The 21946-nt window shown below is 42.6% G+C and overlaps 1 protein-coding gene across 4 annotated transcripts in view; it reads right to left on the reverse strand.

Annotated features, from left to right (window-relative positions):
- TRPA1 (transient receptor potential cation channel subfamily A member 1) overlaps positions 1 to 21946 on the reverse strand; it is a 913216-nt gene that overhangs the window by 328028 nt on the left and 563242 nt on the right. For all 4 annotated transcript variants that reach the window (XM_086965876.1, XM_086965877.1, XM_086965878.1 and 1 more), the window contains exon 11: positions 1849 to 1949. In XM_086965876.1, coding sequence (XP_086822002.1) covers positions 1849 to 1949 — 101 coding nt within the window. The remainder of the gene's footprint in view (positions 1 to 1848; positions 1950 to 21946) is intronic.

Here is a 21946-nt window from a genome sequence, read left to right on the forward strand (position 1 = left end):
TGACTGATCAGAGGAAAAACTAGTCAACCTGTGACAGGACAGTTATACTGATTGACATTTTGAAGCTGCTCCCCGTGCATTTTGCATCGCACAGCCCTTGTGCAAAAAAGGAGCTGTTGCTACAGCAGCACATCTTAGGAACCCATTGTAATTCGATGAGTTATGTTCCTCACATGTTGTACTCTCGACATCTGGGGCTGTATTACATAAGTGTCCCGTGGGTGCAACAGGCACTTGTGCCTGCTTTGCGCGTCCCTGGGGCACTTTGAAATTGCAGAAGGGGCCGCAGATGCTTGAGCTGCCCTTTCTGTAATACAGATAGCGCTGGTGCACATAAAGTGCCAGTGCTATCTTTAGGGGCTGCGCCCACGTCGTCTAACAGACGTGGAAGCAGAAACAAAGAAGCTCTCAGGAGGCGCACTGACAGAGCGCACCTAAGAGGTGGCACACTGTCAGTTCACCTCTGAGAGCAGCCCTCTGGAGGGGAGAAAAGGGGTCCTATGGACCCCGCAGACATACCCTTGCAGGCAGGTGCCGTCACTAAATGCACCCGCCTGCAAGGAGATCCCTAATCCCCCTTCAAAGTGTAGGCATGTTGCCGCCTGCACATTGAAACATGGGCTGCTTCGATAAAAGTCACTCTGTTTTTTACAGGAATGCGCTGCCTCCAGGGCAGCACGAGTTCGCTGCTGCCCTGGGGCTGCACATTTCATGGAATAGGGTGCACTTTCCCTGTTTGCACCTGGCGCACCTGTTTTATGGTGTGCTGCGCACAAACAGGCAAAGTGTGCCCTTTACATAATAGAGCCCCTGGTACTTCGAAGAAATGGCTGAGCCATGTGTGTCGTTTCAATGCAAGCAGAACAACGCTTGCATGAATCACAGATACGCCTTAACCACACATGTCTTAACCACGCATGCATGGTTAAGGCAGTCAGTGGTCTAGATGTGGAGCGGATGGGCGGGGTGAGGAACAAGAAGGAACGGGGGAGGAAGGAACGTACGCACACGACTGGGTAAGTGGGGCTTAGTGCTGGGTTTTAGGGTGAGGGAGTAGGGTTAAGGGCTGGGGGGCCAGTTTTAGGCCTCAGAGTGGGGGGTCAGAGTGGTTTTTAGGGATGGGGCCGGGTTTTAGGGCCCAGGGCCAGTGGAAGGGGCATTTTTCAGGGCTGGGGGCACTGGGCATGGGGCTGGGTTTTAGGGCTCAGTGTGGGGAGACGGGTAGTTTTTAGGGCTGGGGCAGGGCGGACATGTTTTAACTCTTGTACCTAAATTGGTAACATGCCTAAAAGCCCATATGTTCTACATGAGGCTGCAAAGGTTTGTTCTTCAGAGTGTCACTTGGATATACAGACAATTTTCAGGCTTATATTAGGAAAAAGCTTCAAATTAAAATATTTCATATAGGCTGCCTAAAGAGAAGCTTTGCTGTTTAGAAAGTAGCAATTAATATTTCTAATTAAAATCCTTTTTGCCCCTGCCTTATCTTCATTTTCACACCTAATCTCCCTTGATGCTGGATTGGCAGAGTAGGCCAGCTATATGCTTCATGGAAGATCCACACAAAGGATTCAGGAAAAGGAGACATGTTGCTTCAATACTTCTAGGCAAACTATTACTGTGAATAGAGCCCACATGGTCTATTGCAAGAGTTGACCTAACTGAACTAGCAGAGTCATACCTAGCGTGACAACAGAACCAGAATGGTCTTGAAGAAAATATGTAGGCTAAAAGGGAAAATTAGCAGGAGCATGGACATTTATTTAGTTTACTTCAATAAATGTTACATAGTTTCATCATATAAAAACAATTTCTACATGCATTTTACATACAGTGAATAATACATACCTCCAGGAATTCATTATTTAGATGTTTGAAACCTCCAGGCTGCAATACAGTCAAATGCAGAAAATTTCTCCCACATTGATCTTTAATTTTTACATTTGCTCCTAAATTAACAGAAACATTTCAAGATGTAGATGTTATTATACATGACAATTACATTGCAGCAGAAATAAAGATCTTGTTAAATACATATTTTAAATGTGAATTAAATTAGTGCCACTAAGAGTGGCACTTATTATTATTAGTTAATATTATTATCCAAGATAATCAAATCTATCTATCACTCTCGCGATACTGCACTGGCATGTGATAGTGCTAGTGTAGGTATATTTAGGTGAGACTTTCTATACAAAAGGCATTTTAACTTTTCTTAATAACTTTGCCACCGTTTGATAAACCTGCATGAAACATTCCCCAAAAGTACAATTGAATACCGGTCCAGTCTGCCATTCTGTTGCAGAGGGAGGTTGGCTTTTGCCTCTTGTAGTGGTAGGAATGCAAAAGCCATGCATCCTGCTGCTGTGGAACCCTTGGCTCCGGATCCCCAGATTATATAGGTGCAACAGCAACACTTTAAAGTGCCTTTTGAAGGTTGACATCCCTTTGGCCTCCTGGTTGATGAGATGCTTGAAAAATGAAAAAGGACAAGGACATTGCAAAGTCTGTGGATGCCATCTAGCCTCAGCCTCCTAGCCATAGATTCACCTTAAGTAGGAACCAATTCAGAGGTGGGTCAAACGCTACAGTCTCAGGAGAAAAAACAATCTTGGCAGCAGTGGAACCCTCCCTTTGAGAACATCCAGCTGCCTAATATCATCACACAGGGTGGTTAATGGGTAACAGCCATAGAAAGGACAGAATGGCTCCAGTCGAGCACCTCAGGGCTAAAACAGTAACCTCCTTCCCTTGATCACACGTCCCACTTCAGATGAAGATTGAGGTTCTTCCTCTACCAGTGGGAGGAAATTACCTCATACCAGTGGGTACTCTCAGTCATTCCCAAGGTGCAGCAGGATGCTGGTATTGACTTCCCAAGCCATGATAATCCTTTGCATCCAGAGCACACCTAATAATTGCTTTGCTAATAACCTTGCCCTAGAATATAGTCAAAACTCCTTTCAGAGGGCCACTGAGCATGCAGGGGTTACTGGGCCCAACCGTGGGGTTTGAGGCCTTTACTCCTAATATCATGGGGCCCGACCGACTATGGGTTCTGCGCAACTGGGCCAAGTTCCCCTTCTGCACTTGACTCTCAGTGGTAGCTATGGTCAAGCAGTCCAAAGCTCCCTCTGGGGGGAAGTGTGAATACAGGTCTGTGAACACGACTAATAACTAAAAGAGAGCACAGCAGTGTCAGTAAATCAATAACCAGTCAAAACCTCAGTTTTATAATAAAAAAGTATTTCTTTTCTAGCTCTACACATTCAAAGCAATGTTGCAACATGTATAAACAATCACAATTTTCCCCCGGTAGTTGGGGCTCTAGTGCTTCATCAGCAAATCCCTGTGCTCCAGCTCATTATAATGTAGTAGGGCTTATTCCCCATTCACTGGAGGCTGCATCTTGGGAATGATCACGAGTAGGCCTGAACTCAAGAGCCCACTCTGATCTTCCTAATATAGTCAAAAGTGTCTTGGTGCCACAGTGCCCTCAGCAAGGAGTTCCCCTGGCTGGCACTCACACCGCTCCGCTGGTGTTTGGAGAGTCGGCTGAATGTGTGTCTCCCCTGAGCACACACAGCATGCTTCAGCAGAGACTGGAAGTGCTCCTTAGGCATGGTAAGTCTTGTGCTCCCCGCATGGGATTCATCAGGACTCAGTGATGCACATCTGATGTCTTCCTCAGTTTCACTGAGGCAGCTCTGTCTCAATCCTCCTTGTTTTGTGGTGACCTACATGTTACAGCTCACATTTCCCAGGTGAGGCATGATCCTCACAACCACTTACTTATCGACAGCCCCTCCTGGCATACAGGGTTGCTGTAGCACTTCCAGCCAAGTTGCCAGCACTCACAACATGGTAGTCCATACCACGGCAGCCCCCTTCTGGCATGTAGGGTTGCCAGTAGCCTTTGAACAAGCTTCAGTCCTTAGTATTTGGCAACAACTTTCAAGGTTACCCTCCAAACATACGAGGTCACTGCAAAATGCACCACATAGCTTCACTCATCCAGCACGGCAATTTGTTTGTGGCTATTTTCATGGCAGCCCCCTCTTTGCATACAGGGGTCACCGACTGGAATTTGCACATGGGCAATAGGCTGATTGGTGCAGCAGCCATCCTCTCAGGTTTCGCACCAGGAGTCCACTCAGTTAGGCTCCCCACCGGACCCCACTCCCTTCAGCACTATCTTCTTCCTCACAGGGTACACTGGCCTTAACAAGCAGGCAGGTACTAGTGCTCCAGGCTCCAAAGCAGGTGGTCTTGATTTCCTTGGATGATGTTCCATCATCCAGCAGGGAGACTAACAAGCCCTGTCACGCTGTCCTGCTCACAGGCACAAGTCAAGTCTTGCAGAGTTCCCTCTCCTCACACAGGCCATTTGGCTGCTTGGCATATGACACATTTTGGGATCTCAACCTCGTTTTATTATAGTCCATTTCCAGACACCAAATGTAATTTATGGTCTGGGTATTTGACATTTTATATTGGTGGTCTGCTTCTTTTGAAGGGTACATTTTTTCTCTTCTTTCTCTTGAATGGCTGTCTTTAACAGCTGGAGAGACTCTGAAGCTGATAGTTCACACCTGGCTGTCACCACAGAGATATGTGAAAAAGATCATCCTGAACTTCCAGCCCTAATCTTTATGACACCCTTATCAGCCCCATCTCCTTCCTTGGGATCTATCATTGAATCAAAGAGCACCCTTTCAAGTGTACAGGGGGAGTCTCTCTCTTCCCCCAGTGTGTCCCACTCAACTCACAGTAATACAGCAATACACAAATCTGTCTGGGGTGATTACTCTACTGCTTGTGTCTTCACCAGGCAGGCTGGGCTTCCCAAAATGGAAAACAGAGTCCTCCATTACAGGCACACTTGCATTCAGTGTGTGGGCATAGCACATACACTATTCAGTACAGTCTTCTTTCTCAAGCATAAGAAATGAACTGCTACAATCGTAAGACTGGTTGCAAAATATAATGCATTCAGCAAAAAGAGTAGAATAAAATAATACTGCAAGAGCATTGTATGGTTCCTAAACCATAGATAAATACATACATAAATAACAGAGGCTAAAAGTACTCAACTGGTGCTTCTAAAATACGTCCACCCCGATGTACCTAATCTAAGCTTAGTACGAGGGAAGAAGTAAGTGAGGTGTAGAATAAATGTAATATTCTTTTGCCAAGAGTCTGTCCACGATTTCTCTTAGGGTCTAATCAGCTCTGTACTTTGATTTGGAATGAAGAAGGTCAGGCTCAGGACTTGATTTCCCAACAACCCGCAAGGGTAGTTTGGAAACACTGGAGCTGGATTTATCGGCAGAAGAAAAGACAGCGTCTCTCTCAGTGCATCTGCTGGAGGGTCGGCTTCCTTTGGCACATGTAGTAGCAGGGCGCGTCAGGCAAGTAGATAGTCGAACTGCTCCAAACCACAATGTGTGCTATTGTGGGCATATTTATACCTTTAAGGTGCCGAGATTGACGTAAAGGTGGAAATAATAACATCATCAAAGAGTCTCAGTTCTTTGAAAACTCCATGAGTTCTTGGACAAGTCAGTATTCAAGCAAGGGGAAGTCCCTAGCTGCTGAAGCCGAGTTTTCCAAGAAATCGTTGTAGATTTTCAGAACTAGTGGAAGTAGCCCTGTTGTATTTGGACTGCATGAGCTGTGTATAAATATGGTAATGATTCTTATGCCTATATAAGGATATGGTGATTTATACCTATATAAGGGCATGCATCGGGAAAAGTATAATAGGGTCCTAAAATGTTACACAACAATCCTGCAACACATGCCATTGTACACTGTGGTGCTGTATGCCTCTTTGTATCACTGCATGATATGCAGTGGTGTCATGAAGCAGATGGATTTGCAAGGATATAGTTCTATATTTAGATTATCTGAGGAACTGACGTTGTTGTCCCAGGGGTCAACCTCAACACAAGGTGAACACACTCATATTATGTGTCTAGTGGGTGTTAAAGGCACCTTTTTGGGGGAATGTAGGAAGGTGTTATGTGCCGGCTCTAGAGGCTTGGTGAGGGATCTTTCTCATTGCCAGATAAATGAAAATCTTCTGCCTCAAGTTGAGACCCTCAGGCAGCTCCAGGAAGGGTTGATGGTTGTCTCTTTTATGTTTGAACATAGGGGCGGAGGATGCCTCTGGTGCAAGCTTCAAATCAGTCTGCTGCCTCAGCTCCGATGTTCGACACTCTTTATCAAGGAGGTGACAATGACTGGTGCATTGTGGCACGCTTGGGAAGTGGTTTGCTCACTATGTATATAGATAGTCAAGGCTGAGATGCATATGATGTTGGCACCAAGCTCAAGAATCATGATTGGTCCCAATGCCCAAGTCTTGCCACAGCAGTGCTCTGCCTCTGGCATGGGGTACATTTTGAGGACATATTGTATATCACCCTTTTGCACTGGCGACTCCACAGGCGCCCTTGACATCATTTGTGGCCTTAGGAAGTGTTTGCGCCATCACTTCTTCAATGTTGTAGGATTCCAAAGGTGTTCTTGCAGCCCTGGGCAGACGAGATACCCCATGGATCTGTCTGATCCTTTTCCAGCTTGAGATGGCCTTTGGCTCTGAAGATGACATGGGTCTTGGGTGATACCTAGTGTTGCATTTTATGATGTACCCAGCCCTCTTCTTGAAGTACAGGTGTGTTTTCATGCAACAGAAGGCATGACTGGCATTGAAGGAGGTTTTGTTGTGCTGGGGCATAAGAGAGATAATACATTTGTCTTGGGAGTTGGAAGAGGGGTACTACTTGGCATTGCAGTTTTAATTAAAGGGTTTATGTCCAATACCCTTTCCCTACAGTCATTTTCCAGGATACGACCTGATTGTGAACGGTCATCAATGAATGTGAGTTCCCGGTGGGTCAACACTCGTTGGTTGTAATGCATGGAGACAAGAGTTGAGGCATTTTGGAGAAATTCTCTTGGCAGGTGCTGTATGTTTGAAAATCTGAGGTTGAAAAGGCTGTCCAGGAAGAATCTAACAAAGAAAGCATTAATCCCAGAGCTTGCAGTGAAATGCCTGAACCCAAACGTGGAGGAAAACAGTTAGAGCTGTTGTACTGGTGCATTTGGGAGGGAGGTGTCACAACAGGTCTTGTGGCTCGAGACTACTTATAAGAAAACAAGTTGCAAAAGCCCTCGCACAAAACTAGACAATAGGAGTATGCATAGCATGTGTATCTACAACCACAAACATCTCTCTGTCTATCTATCTATCTATCTTGCTCTCTCTCTCTCTCTCTTTATATAAATATAGATATGATTAAAAAAAGGTTAAAGTGACATTTTTGTGAAACTAACTTCTTTAAATGTCCTGTAATACTATAAAAACTAATGTTTAAAAGCTAAAAAAAAATAACAGAAATTCATCATTCATTTATACTTCACTGATCTACATATAACTTCTGCTCCGCCAAGCTTATGACCTCCTATTTTACATCACTTTGGCATGTTAAATCACATCATTGATGACGTCACTGATGACATCTCAAATTACATCATCGAAGCTCAATTTAACCTTTATTTTTTCTGTGAATTTGTATGCTATATTAAATGTAAGCTAAAATCTTATTTCCTTACCAAACTATACCTTCACTTTAACCAATGCTTTTTTAGTGAATTTATGAGTTTTTTTGTTAACTTAAAGTAAAATCTTCTTACCAAACCTAATTTTAAATCACTTTAACCATTGTCTTTTTCTGTGGATTTTGGGGGTTTTCTTATCATATTTACCAAAACTCCCTGACTGAGTATCACACTAGGCCATGCACAGCATGATGTTGGCCCGAGTACACACACAAGGATAGGAAAATCTTGTGGGAATATTTTGTCTCAAATTCGAGCAGTATTTAATAACTGTTAAGGGCGTAATCAGGTGGCATCGTGGAAAGTGATATCACTGCATTTTTCAGCATGCAGACCTTATTTACCAGCATCTATTTCTACAGAAAGTTATACCAATGCATTTAACGGCAACCAACTCTTCAGGAAGTGGCATCACTGTTCTCCATCCAATACAAACTTTAAAAGAAAAAGCCATACTACGGACCTCATTTTCCAGCATCAACATCTGCAGTAAGAGACATCATTGTACTTCTTTGCTCCCACTTTTTCAGGCAGTGGTACTACATCCTGTCTAATACCTTCTTCAATCAATTCCTCAAGGCAGATACCATCCAGGTGTCGACAGACACAGACAGACAAGGGGATTGCATATATGGGGATCCTAGGGACTGTAGGGAATTTGGCCAGAACCCTGGCCTTACAAGGAAAGCTATAATCAGGTGCCTCATCCAGCACCTTAGACTGCCCATTCCCAAAACTGAACCATTCCTTATACCACAATAACACTCACAAAGTATCACTGCAACACAGACCCATCCTTCCAGCCCAACGCCACATAACCTTGAACTACTGAACAAACATTCCAACTCATGCCCATTGGCACACACTCTGAAGTACCCCCTTCACTTTTCACAAGCTTGCAGTGCTCTTCATCACAGAAACATAGTTCACCACCACATCCATATACATTCTGAATGATCTTGTTACCCAGGAACAGCATCCGCCCATATGAAGTCTCGAATGGGATTCACAAGCAATGTCTTTTACGGGTTCTAAGTTGACCTTTCCAAACAGCACCAGTTCATACACATGGGCACCTCCAGGGACCAGAAGATTGTTATTACCCGTGGAGTACCCTAGAGGTCCATCCTGCAAACTATTATCTTTTAACTGTACGTGGATCCCATTGGGGCTCCATTCACTGATAATGCAATCCAAATTCACTTAAATGCCAATGATACACAACCTTCCAAACACTACCTTCATCCCGTCCAGGCATGGATGTCCAACAGCTACCTGAAGATCAACCCACAGAGAAGGAGTTCTTGTTATGTAGCAAGTACAACATGCAACAAATATTCCAAACCTGGCTCAGTGACATGATACTTGATGGCTTCAAACCCCATTTTACATTCTGAGCCCAAGCAAAAATGATCTCCCCATCCTGATGGGAGTCTGCTTGCTTCCCTTGTCAGCCCGAACTGTCTTCAAAACAACCTGCATCATTTACAAAGCCATGACAAGTAGCACCCTCTCCTAGCTGGCTGACAAGCTCAACATCTACAGCCAGGACACTATCAGACATACATATGTATAAAAGGGAGAATAAAGCAAAAGAAAGTTTTCTGTCTATGCACCCAAGGTGTGCAACAGCTTCCCTGTTTCCACCAGTATCACCCCATTTCTGCTACAATTTAACCCCTTCGATGCTCATGACGAGCTCAGCTCGTCATGAGGTATACCTCTTGTGTGCTCATGACGAGCTGAGCTCGTCATGACCATACCCATTTACATTAGGGCCCAGCACAGGAGAAGGATACCATCAGCAGCAATGGCGTTAAGAAAAAGCTGAAGTCAAACCTCTTTAAAGTGCACTATATCACAGTCAGTTACTGTTCTCTACTGCTTCCAAACACCAGCTACCACTCATTGACCACAACAATGTACTTGATGCTGTACAATGCTCCTCTTCCTTTTGGCTAGGTTTGAACTCTACTAAGAACACATACGTACATAACATATGGCACTGAAATGACTAAGAATGTGGATAACAAATAAAAAGGAAGGGCATGCAGTGATTGCACTGTCTTAATGATAAGGAACATATGCTATGCTGAGTGTCTGTTTGCAGCAACACTTGATTGACTAAAAATTGATTGGTCCTATATATATATAGCTTACATAGCTGATTGATAGGCCAGAACAAGGCTGTAGTGAAAACCTAAGGAAGGAAAAAATGGCTGGGTCCAGTTCAAAACAACCTGTTGGGCATGGAAGGATTACAAAGTAAGAGATTAACTAAGGTCCCCAAAATGTTTTCAATGTGTGAGAGAGCTCAAATGTAGAAAGTAAACACTTACGACAGCAAGATCTATAACTTTAAAAGACACTGAGTTGTGTGCTTGGATTCTGGGCATGTCCACAGAAAGAAAGGAGATAAAGCTTATAATGCAATGGGCAAAGTCATATCCACCCAGTATAAGTAAATGCAATCATGGTAAATATCCTGAGAGAAAAGAGGCTAGCAAGATCTTGCTAGAGGTAAGATTGTTGTAATCTGAACACCTACAGGAATCCAGATCGGTTAACCTTGGCAGCTACTATATATTGGAGTGAACAGAGATCAATGCCCAAAGCAGGGATGTAGTAGTTCAAAGAACTTTTGTGGGGTGCATCCTATGATATGGCACTGTGAACCAAGCAGACTCGGCTGTAACGATGTTTCTACGCGAGACTAGATATCTGTACATGACGCTTTGATCTTTTAGGCAATAGTTTTTGGCTTAAACTTTAAAAATTCACAACTCCTGTTCTACTGTTTGAAATGTTGTTGTTTTGATGTCAAATTATTTATTAAAATGTACTCTGTTTGTCTAAAATGGTGTGGGACTTTTCTTGTGTTGTATTTTCACTGTATTACTGTTTGTGTGCTGCATAAACACATTTCCTCTAAGTTATGCCTGAATGCTTTTGTGCCAATCTACAAGAGGGTGAAGAATAGGTTAATTTAGTGACTGTAGAGGTTCACCCTGACAAGGATTGGGGCTGTTGCTTGAGCAGGGTCTCCATCAAGGCCGGACTGGCTACCGGGCAGTTTAGAATGCTGCTGAGCTGGGGGCTGATTTCGTTAATGAGGACCTGCATGTACAAAACGAATTTTGTTTTGCTTTCATTATTTCAAAGCACACGCAGGTCTCCATGAACGAAATCAGCCCCCACTGCAAGAAACTCAGCCACCAGCTCAGCAGCATTCCAAACTGCCCGGTAGTCCGGCCCTGGTCTCCATCCCATTCCACCAACAACCCACTTTTCACAATAACCTTCACTCATATGGTTTTCACGGACAATCACTTAAATAGTTCGTTTTGTTCTAATGAAGTAGTAACTGTGAGACTTGCCTGTGTCAAATTCACTTTGTGGAGTCCCTCAAGGCCTTCAACCAAGCCCTACTCTTTCTTTTAAGATCTGTAGGACCTCAGTGGTGGACCTCATTTGAAGCTATAGTTTCACGCAGATGACACACAATGTTGTCTCATTTGCAGACACATTCTATGCCTCTCTGGAGAATTTTCATGTGCTCCTTCTGGAAGTAGCTTCCTGGCTGAAATACGACTTACTTAAATTCAGGGGTGATAAAACTCAGCTGAGAAGCCTCCACGATTTGGTCTCCCACCTAGCGGTCCCCAGAAGTTGATAATGCTCTTTCCCCTAGCAAGTCAGCTATAAACGTATGTGTTTTCTTTGACATACCCTTTTTATTTAACCACTTGGCTGCTAGGCGTTTTCCCGTCCTGCGCTGAGTTTTATTCATTTGTATTGTTTTATGACGAGCTGGCCTTGTCATCCGCGCACGGCAGGTAAGCGCCATGACGAGGCCAGCTCGTCATTAGCCTCGAAGGGGTTAAGAAACAGATTAATATCCTTACTGCAAAGTCATTTTTCGATATGTGTATGCTATGCAAAAAAACTCCCACTACCTATTGTTACTACCTCCTGTTGTGCCAATGGGAACTATGGTTCAAGTCATAATCCTCTCTTAGAATGACTATTGTAATTCCTTATAAGTGGGATGCCTGACAAGATCCATTTGCAATTTACAGGCAATGTATTTGCAGGGGCCATACTGAGTTTGAACCCCCTAACCACCACTATTCTATTTCATCTCATTTGAGAAAGCTCCACTGGGTGACTGTGTAAGAGCAACTCTTTACAAATCTGGACTTAGCTTTACATATTCAACAGTTGTTCAATATATACCCACTGGGAAATTGCACTCCTCTGATGCTCTACTCATAACAGTCCCTCACATTCCCATGCAAGACAAAGGGCAAATCTTTTTCCAGTCATGTATCTATATTAATAAACTATTTCTACTCAACATACACTCAGACATCAACCAGTTTACATTTTACAAAGGTATTAAGGCCTGGCACTTTCACTAGAACACTTTTGCCACTAACTTACCTAGCCCAGGGATACCATAATAAGATAACTCTTTGTGTGTCGTAAGTTTTTCTTTCTTTCAAAAGAGACTACAGTTATGCCATACCACTACCCAACAAAGTAGGTTTATTAAATATATAGTACTTTATAAAGAACTCCAAGCAGCTAGGTATGTATGCATGCATTGATTTGTGTAGAAGATACTTAGATACAAAGCAATGGTGTAATATATTGTAAGGGTGCTGCCCACAGGGGGACTGGCTGGGAGCACAACAACGTGTAAAAAGTCGGTTGGGGGGTTAATGAAAACTCCCTTAAGATATGTATGGTAACCAGGAAACTAAGCAGCAACAAGATTTCGATTAAAAAGTTGGATTCTGAGAAAATCTCAAAAGCACAGGAGGGATGTGGTTGACTGATATGGCTATAGGTTGCTGTATTAAATTCTCCACAACATGCATAAAATCCTCATTTATTGTTTCTGAAAGAAAATGGTTATTATTTGGTGAGGATGTGAGTCCTATCTTAGTAATAAAGCCCGAAGTCCTGTAAGGGAAACTTATAGTTTGAATAATTAAATGCTAGGCTATACCCCTCGTAGCGGGCCAGAGCAGAGACACTTAAGTTTGGAAAATGTGCAAAGTATTTAGCAACACGGAAAAAATCAAAATGGTGAAAACACAGCTCAATGAAACTTCCACAATTAATTTCTGAAAACTAAGAATAGTTTAAATAAACAATGACACCAAAACATCAAAATCCAATAAGGGGAACTAAAAATATAAATGTTTAAAGTTTTAAAAGTGCCCTGAAAAATAAAGCATCATCCATAAATTACAGTTACTAGTTGACAGCCACCTAGGCACAATTTCATGCGAACCTCGATGGAGGGTGGATCAGATACACTAAGAGGGTGATCCTGGTCGAAGTTTTTACCTTCTGACTTGGGGCCTGGTAAGGATTTTGGTGGGCAGGGTTTTACTCTGTGAAGGCGACAGTGTAAAGTACTCGACCGACCTGTTGGAGTCCCCACCTGCCAAATTTTGGGACATTCGCAAGCCCAGCTGACATATCTAACCGCTGTCATAGTGGTTCCTGTCAATGCATTGTAAGTGTAATGGACAGCTCCGTCAAAATGAGGAAGCTGCACAGCAAACATAATATTTTTTTGTTTTCCAAACAAAAATCCCAAAGTGGGATCTTGTTTCAGAAAATAAAAAAAAGCAATCCCCCTCACCATGGGATTTTTTTACATGGCGAGGGGCCATTTTTAAGTTTTCACTGCCCCTTACTCTCTGATTTTACCTGTAGGTGAAGGACAGTAAAAACTGGCTTGTATTCACCCACTCTAAAACGTGTGGGTGGACCCATGACCAAACCTCTGATGCCCCTTACTCTGTCGGGCCATCAGAGGGCAATGTCAGCGGCGAAAATGGAGTAGTCTCTGTTGACGATATAATGAAGTTATGTCTGGCTCTGCATGCAGCGTACTGAACTTCAGTTTGGTGGAGAGAGTTCTACACTGCTGTTGTAATGGAGTAGGGTCTGCACTAAGCTATAAACCATGCCCTTACTCTTTTTTATAGAAGTCAAAATCTTCCAGGGGGCAAGGGTTAAGGCTATATCTGAGGAATTCCCTTCAAATTTAGATAGCCACTGCATGAGATCTTGTTGAATCTACTAAAGTCATTGGTTTTACTTTTAACAAGAAAAGCTCCGAACAGGAAAATTCAACCTTCGTGGCAGCCAAAGTTCTCTTGTTGGGTGAATACTTTTTGTGCATTTACCCAGTTAAGATTTCTACCTTCGGACTAAGTCTCTTTTTTGAAGCTCAAAATCTTCCAGTGAGTAAAGCGTGAAGCTGTATCTGATGAAGTCCTTCCAAAAATCAAAAAGGCTTTGTCTTCAATCTCTTCTGAATCTCCAGAGTTCTTTGAAGTCCAAACATTTTGTAGGTCCCAACTTTACAGACTTTCTGGGGCTGGTCCTCTTAGCCACGCCTCAGGCTTCGCTAAAGCTCCGAGGACCTCAGGGGCAGCATATAGAGGCCAGGATACACTCCAACAGAGGCTACCAGTAAGGTCTAGTCCAGTTATATTTGTAACTGGCCCACTGTTCACTCCAAGAAAAGGGATTTTAGCTGCTTATTTAGTCCCAGTAGCCACACAGGAGGTTAGAAACTGACCTTTGGCGTTTACTTCTTACTCCTAGCAATATGTGAGAGCCTGTCTAGCTCTTCAGGTCTCCACACAGATTACAGAGAACAGGTCCAGAAAGTGTCACTTTTATTCAAATAACCAGCCAATGTGTGGGGTGACTCCTGCATACTGGTTTATGCGAAGGAGATTGTTAAACCACTGTTTTTAATATTTATAAAAAATCCAATTCAATGCTGAAATAGGATTTTTGTTAAACATATATGAATGGTATCTTTAAAAAAAGGTATACTTTACCTGCCTGCGGACATTTAGCATTGGCCTGCCTGCAGGTGCCGTGCCAGTGCTGCACTGATAAGGTGCAAATTACTGCTTTAAAGGCAAAGATAATGGGTTACACCTTGCAAGATGGCTTAGGGGGGAATTAATGTGACCCAGATGGACCCAAGAAGAGATGCTTAGCTATGTTCAGGAACTACACAAACTTAAAAGGGACAAGGAAAAGAGCTATACTTTTACAGTTTACTGATAAAAGAAGCTTGAAAAAGAGGGGTCTGTGATCCCAAAACACACTTTATCCCCCTGGCTTTAGTCTCAGTGGAGGAGGGAGCTGGAGGGGCTGCTCTTCACCTTAAATACACCCCTACATGTGCTCCAAGCTCTCTCTGGGATAGAAAGATTTTGACATCTTGGAATTTGCTGAAAATGGTGCACTGTGGGATAGTTCACAGTGAGGAAAACTGGATGTGAAGCAAAGTTGGGAAGGTTTGTCTTTGGGGATGTTTTGCCCATTGGTCAAGCAGTATACGGGAGTCTATCTATTACACCAAATAAAGGGGTAAGAGGTATCTCTCCTACACCATCCTCCAAATCACACATCCAAACACACAAAGGGGTGCAGGAGACAAGAGAAGTACATAAAAGGTGAATGTGGGGCACACATTGTTTTGTTAAAAAATACCCCCTCTTCCACAGATTGTGACATGCTTCATCATTGGGCTTGCTAACAGCATCCCTGCGCAGACCAACGCCTGGGATGGAGAATAAAGGAGGGGAAAGCAATAAAAACAAATAATATCAGGAATACAAAATTTGCAGAAATCAGGTTTAAAACTGGCTCAGGAATATCCTCTCTATATACTATTTCTGGATTTCCTGGTAGGATTAAAATATATATAATATATATATATATAATATATAGGATGGTGGTGATGTGGCAAATTGTTAGCCCTACACCCCTCCTATCTGCATGCTTGTCAACATGCTTCAGCTGTATTTAGTAGCCCAAAAGGGCCACCCAGCTTACTTCAGGACTATAGATACAGTGTAACCCCTAATCTCCTACTTTACTTAGTCAGTAGATTGAGGTCTGACCAATTCCTGTCTGAGAACGTGTAATCACACTTCAGTATTTCCTACAATGAAACATAACACTAATAAACATACCATATTACACATTGAAAAAATGACTCGCAACTGTACTACAAAGACAAACAAAGTTAATTGCTCAAACATATGTAAAATGCGCCTAGTGCAATAACTCACTACTTTTCATAATGCAGCATATTGTGTTGGTGGATCAACAGTCACCAACTCTTGCTTAGTTGAAGACAACCAATCCTATCTTCACCTGGAGCGTACTCATCTCATTAATAGTATTTGAAGAACCTGGTTAGCGGTCACCATATGTGGATGGTCCCTGCTACTAGTAGGGTTAAGGCACAAATATGTGCATATCCTTTAAAACCTTTTTAGGTATACATTTTTTGTATTTCATTTTATTTTGTGTGTAAAATGTGACTATCTTCAAAGATGATATGCCACATATGATGACACAATAGAGAGAATATGTATGTGTCTTTATAATTACTAGCAGTACTAATTTACATAAAAGAATGCCCCACATTCCTCTTCTGCAAATAGATGGCTCCCAGCCACCCCACTGAGTAAGTGTGTGCCAACAGGACCCCTATCCTGCCTCATCAGTGTTTCATTTCATTACTGGGTTATACTGGGGACCTGTCATACTTCATAAGATACGGTGCAGCACTGGTACACAGCTTCAGCGGGGCCCATGATGATTGGCTGCTGTGCCTGCAGGCAAGGAAAGTATAACTTTTTTAAAGATACCTTTCCTACATGTTTAACAAAAATCCTCTTTTCAGCATCGAACAGTGGTTTAACAACATCTCTAGATCATACCAAATCCAAAATAAGGGATTATCACATTAATTGTACTTTATCTTTTACTACCCAGAGCCAGCTTCAGGCCAAACAGTGAAAATAGCTGTGGGTGACCGTTCACTATAGGAATATGCAAACAATAAATTCTTATATGTTACACTTTGAAACACCAGTTACCCTGCCTTTTGGGCTATAAAGCCTGCTTAGGAGTAACTTAATAGGTCAAAATAGGATTTCCCTTTGGGCACAAGGTGTATTTTGACTGGTCACCAAGAGTTCTAAGAGCTACAGGATTCAAGCTACACAGTTGGCCAGAAGGCATCGTTTCCCTTGTTATCTACATGAATAGCACAATAGGTGCTGCAATCCAGAAATATTAGTTTACTTTCTATGTCATCGGTGGATTTTCTTACACCATATACTATGACTTTACTTGGAATTTAAATATTTACTAAGCTTTAGGGGTCATATACTGGGCACAAGGTAGCAATACCTCAGTGTAAATGTGTTCTAAATCCAGCAATTACAGTCAGCAATATAATATGTGTGGCCAGGCAGAAATGGGCATTTTCTCACTGTTTCCATTACAGCCTAGTTGTGACATCAAAACAGCATCATTTCTCCATACTTGTGATAATTTGTTACAGTTGACCTTTGTGTGCTGCCAGAGCTGGCCGACAAAGATAAAAGCGAAATTGTAAGGCCAACTCCAGCTTCTAATTGAATAATTGTGATTCCATTTAAAGAAATACAAGATTGCCAACCTTTTCAGCTTTTTTCCCTTTTTGAATGCCCTATAAAAAAGCTGAAGAACTTTGATTTTGAGAATTTAAAAGGGGTGAATGGTGATAGTGTGGCTGTTTGCTTTAAGAGATTTAGAGCTATAAGTACCTCACAGTCCCCCATACACACATAATGAGTAAACCCTTTGATATTTCAGTCTCTCGGTACCTGAAAAGAATTTTGCAAGTCAATCCTGACAAGAAACCCAGCCTTCAGTTGTTTTGCCATAAAACCATGCGGTGACTTGCAAATCCTTCCAGTAAGGGTACTTTGTCCAAAAGACTAAGACCTATGCTGATATTACAATGCCCTGAGGAATAGTAGAGTGGTAGGCCTTCATGTCTCTTTTAAAATATTTAAATATATACACAGCTAACCTGACAATATACTCTACATACATGCTTTTGAACTTTAAGCCTGCTAAGTGTTTTCCTTTACCAGAAAGCCACAGAATGAAGGAATGCACAAATACAACATCATTTAAAATATATAAAATCAATTTTGAGATGTGTTTCTCGGCATAATCATCAATGAATGTGGTTTAGCTAATTGGGATGTTTCCTCTTTACTAAACCTTGGAATAATTTGCTTATTTTGACCTTTGCCCCTGAGCTCTTTGCCGGGGCCGGTTTTCGACCGATTTTGTTACAGGGCCGATTTTGCAACTGTGCTGCAAAAAACGGCCCTGTAACAAAAACGGCTCCCAGAGCCCAGAAGCGGCTCGGCCCGTGCGGCTTACCGGGGGATTGCCCGGTGCCCGCTATGGCCAGTCCGGCCCTGGCCATGCCTGCGGGCCTCAGCCACGACTGCGGAAGCCCTTTGTAAAGCAGGCCCTAAGAGCTTTAGAAAATCCTGAATCACCCTTAATAAGCCAAGAGAGTGTATTTAGCATGCTGATCCATGTTAAAAGAAAGTGCACTATCAGGCCTGTGTTTGCATTCGTTGGTATAGTAAAGCAAGACCTCATACATCTGTAACTAATGGCTATGGTTAGAGTAAGCTATGCGCATTGATCGCTCATAAGCACACTAGAACCAATACTATCCCAGATTTATTGCTTAATATCAGTTCAGTGGAACAGATAATGAAGTAAAATGGAGTAAAGCATATATTGACATCTTCCACAATGTCAATATAAACAGGCGATTACATTTTCTACAGCCCCAAAGTAACAAGCATATTTGATCAATTTTCAGAATGCATTATCTATACAGTATTCATAATACTGTACAAACAAAAATGTTAGAACATTTTCCACCATGTCCAAGCAAACACAAATTCCCAGTTTGCAGGAAGAAAAGGTATATAGAGACAGTCATCCATAAAGAAAACCATATGCAGACACAGGCACAGAATGGCAAAGAAACAACAAATCCGGCAAGGGCGCGCACCAATATTCCTAACAGCACTTGTAGGTATGCACAAAATGGCATGAAGATGCACATAGACAGAAGAAGGGTCAAAGATTAGTGCATAAACAGAGAAGCACCCACAAACATACACACTCACAGCGGCGCACAGAAAGCCATGCAGTGAAGCAGCCTACTCTAAACACACGCATAGAAGGAGGAAGACAAGGATATGATTAGAAGGTGTGCATACTCACACGCATACATTCTAAATACACACACAAGTACACAGATGGACAAAAATAAACGCAAGAAATCACACAGGCAGAAAAACAACGAGACAAATGGGAACAGGGCAGCTTCATCATTGGTGGCGCCCGGTGCCACAATTTTGTTTTTGCACTGCCTCCTCTTATGACCTCCTCATATTCCTTCACTGCCATCTGGGCAAAAGTGCCCCTCATCTCTCCATAGCCTCTCTCTCAGGTACATTTCATTTGTTATGAAGTGCTGGTAAAGGTTGGATTACTATCCCACTCAGCTATATCAACATAAAATACAGGTCTGTTCCTTGGAGCAGGCCTATTAACCCTCGGCACTACTTTACAGGCAAGTGAAACTGCCACTAGACAAAAGTCCAATCTTTCTCTGACAGGAACATTTATCACAACAGTTACTAGGACATTTATATTGCTGCCTGAAAGTTGAATATACAAGGAACTCTGCAGCAGGTGCTTTTAAATTCTACTTTATTGCTAAACACAGTGCCCCTGGGGAGGTCAATGGCCTCCGCTGCAAGTCAGCGCCCAGTGTGGCCACACCGGTCACACTGCTCTAAAGCCGGCCCTGGATAGGAACAAACATCAGTGCAATCATTTTACCTACTGTCCTTTTCCCACATACATCTAACAAATTATGTGCAACAGTGTTTTCCCCTACTGAGTTCACATGTATTGAATGAAAGATGTTGCTACAATTATGTTACCATTTCAGGACATCTGCCTGGGAAACTGTCCTCTTGAACTTTCTCCTATGGAAGCATTGTTATTACTTTTCACAAACTGTATGGCTTAAGTATTGTGGAATTGTCCCACTGATTTCTCTGCATTTTGTGTCTTCTTTATGTCACCTGACACACACTCCAATTGACTCAGTGGTCTGACCAGATGAGGTGTTTCTAGGAGGTGTCACTTGTGGAAAAGAATATAATATAGTCGGATTTACTGGATTGGAGGGCTTTTGCGCATTTGAGCATTCAGCTTTATTACAGCGATTTGCGTTTATGAAGCTTGATGGTGACCCACAATTTGCTAGTCTGCATTGCCACCTGATAACAAACTTTTGTAGAACTTACCTGGTAAATTAACTTACCTGCTGATAACTCATCTTCTTTCCGAAACTGATGTATATCATATATGTGGTTGTGTTCTCTTCCTGCTTTGGGGACCACTCGAACTGGCACAATTATCACTTTTCTGAACTCTTAAGTTCTTGGTACTTATCTGGTTCTTTCCTTCTTTTTCTTATTACCCTATGTGGTCTATTGATGCACTTATCTTTCTAATATTTTATAAACTAAACTGAATTTACTAATTCGACTCATCAGTCATGATGTATCCTTACATATGTGAATATGCATTTCCAATCTGGGTTTACTAATGACTAAAGGTGATCACATTAGCGAGATCTCAGAGAACCAAATTATAATGTTACTATTTTGTATAGCTTTAGCTGAACTCTTGATTTTGACTCACCTACATTTATTCAGGAGATTTGGGCCTGAAGAGATAATTCTTTACATTTACGGCATATTTTAGAGTAATTTACATGAGCTTGATATCAACGTTATAATTCAGCTATCAAATTCCTGGTCCTCATTGGATGACTGTTGTGACCCTTTATATCCAACCCCTCTCAGCACACAGCAAGGTCCATTGGAGGACCAAGAGAGAGATACTTTCATCCTTGAATTTCCCATCCAATTAGTATTTGGGGCCCAGTAAATGCTACAACATTACTATAATGAGAGAATTTAACACAACTCAGATTCCCATTCAAACACATGCATACACCGCTCTATTGAAATAGCAATAGGATCAGTACTAAAGGCAAAAGGTCTATAACCAAATAAGGATGCCAGGCACACACTGTTATGACATATACCACCCAAGCTACCAGTAACATAAGACAGACTAGCACTGGCATTTCGTTAGCCTCATCACTGCCCTATGCAGAGTAACAGCAGTCAGTATAGAAGAGAGTAAATTAGAAATTGGAAACTTTGAACGTTCTGCTAACTTGATTATTGAAATTTAGATACTCTATTACTTTGAGCGACAGTGAGGCAGCCATTAACAGTACCTATAAAATGTATTAAGAGATCAGTTTATGCCTGAAAAAAAAACAACAGTTGCCTCAATAAATATACATCGGAGTGAAGGGCTAGCATTTTAAATTATATGACTGCCAGATATCAGGAGGCCTAGTATTACTATACATCCTCCTCAGGACGGACAGCAGGTTGTGCACCCCCACTTGACTGGATGGGGCTTTAATCTGCTTACTGGCCTTACCTGCATTTTCAAGGAGGATTCTGGCGGTTCCCTGACCTTGTTGGCTCCTTGTTGTCCGCTGCCACACACGCTAGTCTACCCCTGCCACCGCTGCCTGTCAAAACCTCGGCGTGGCCGCAGAGAGGGGGGGACTACACCTCCCAGCATTTTCAACGCCAGGAAGACGACCACGCCTGTTCCGCGCCCGGAGGCGCATAAGAATCACTGAAAATCCCCGCGTCGCGGGACGTGCACGGGCGGCGCAGGGCTAAGCCCGGGCAAAGGGCGGGCCGTCTGTGGCCGTCCGGGGCCAGAGGAGGCCGGGCTGGGCCGTTCCCTTTTCATCGGCATTTCGGGACAATTGAAGTAATGTTCTATCTCCCCATTAGTGACTTTAATGATTCGACCTGTATTAGACTGAACTTCGCTATAATACTGTTAATACGACTTTTTTGTGATCTTGATATCACCTTGCACTTGGTTACTAGTAAGCATGGGCGCAAAAACCGTTGCGCTCACGGATTTTGTGGATTTTCGGCAAATTCCCAATCTGCGAACTCCCGCGAATTTGCCAAACATCCGCGAATCCGCGGGCGGAATGGATCTGGGGGGCAAAAGTTCAAGCTTTAAGCTTGTAACTATTTTAGAATAGCGCCGGCAAGCTGCCAGCACCATTCTAAAATAGTTACTAAGTTAGCTTCAACAGGAAGCACTAATAGAAGCAGGTGCTCGAGTTTAACTGAATTCGAGCATCTGCTTTATTTTATCTATTAGTGCTTCCTGATGAAGCTAACTTAGTAACTATTTTAGAATGGCGCTGGCAGCTTGCCGGCGCCAATCTAAAATAAAACAGGAGAGGGGCAGAGGGCAGAAG

Source organism: Lissotriton vulgaris, chromosome 4_1 (genome assembly GCF_964263255.1).
Source record: "Lissotriton vulgaris chromosome 4_1, aLisVul1.2, whole genome shotgun sequence".
NCBI classification, from domain to species: Eukaryota; Metazoa; Chordata; class Amphibia; order Caudata; family Salamandridae; genus Lissotriton; species Lissotriton vulgaris.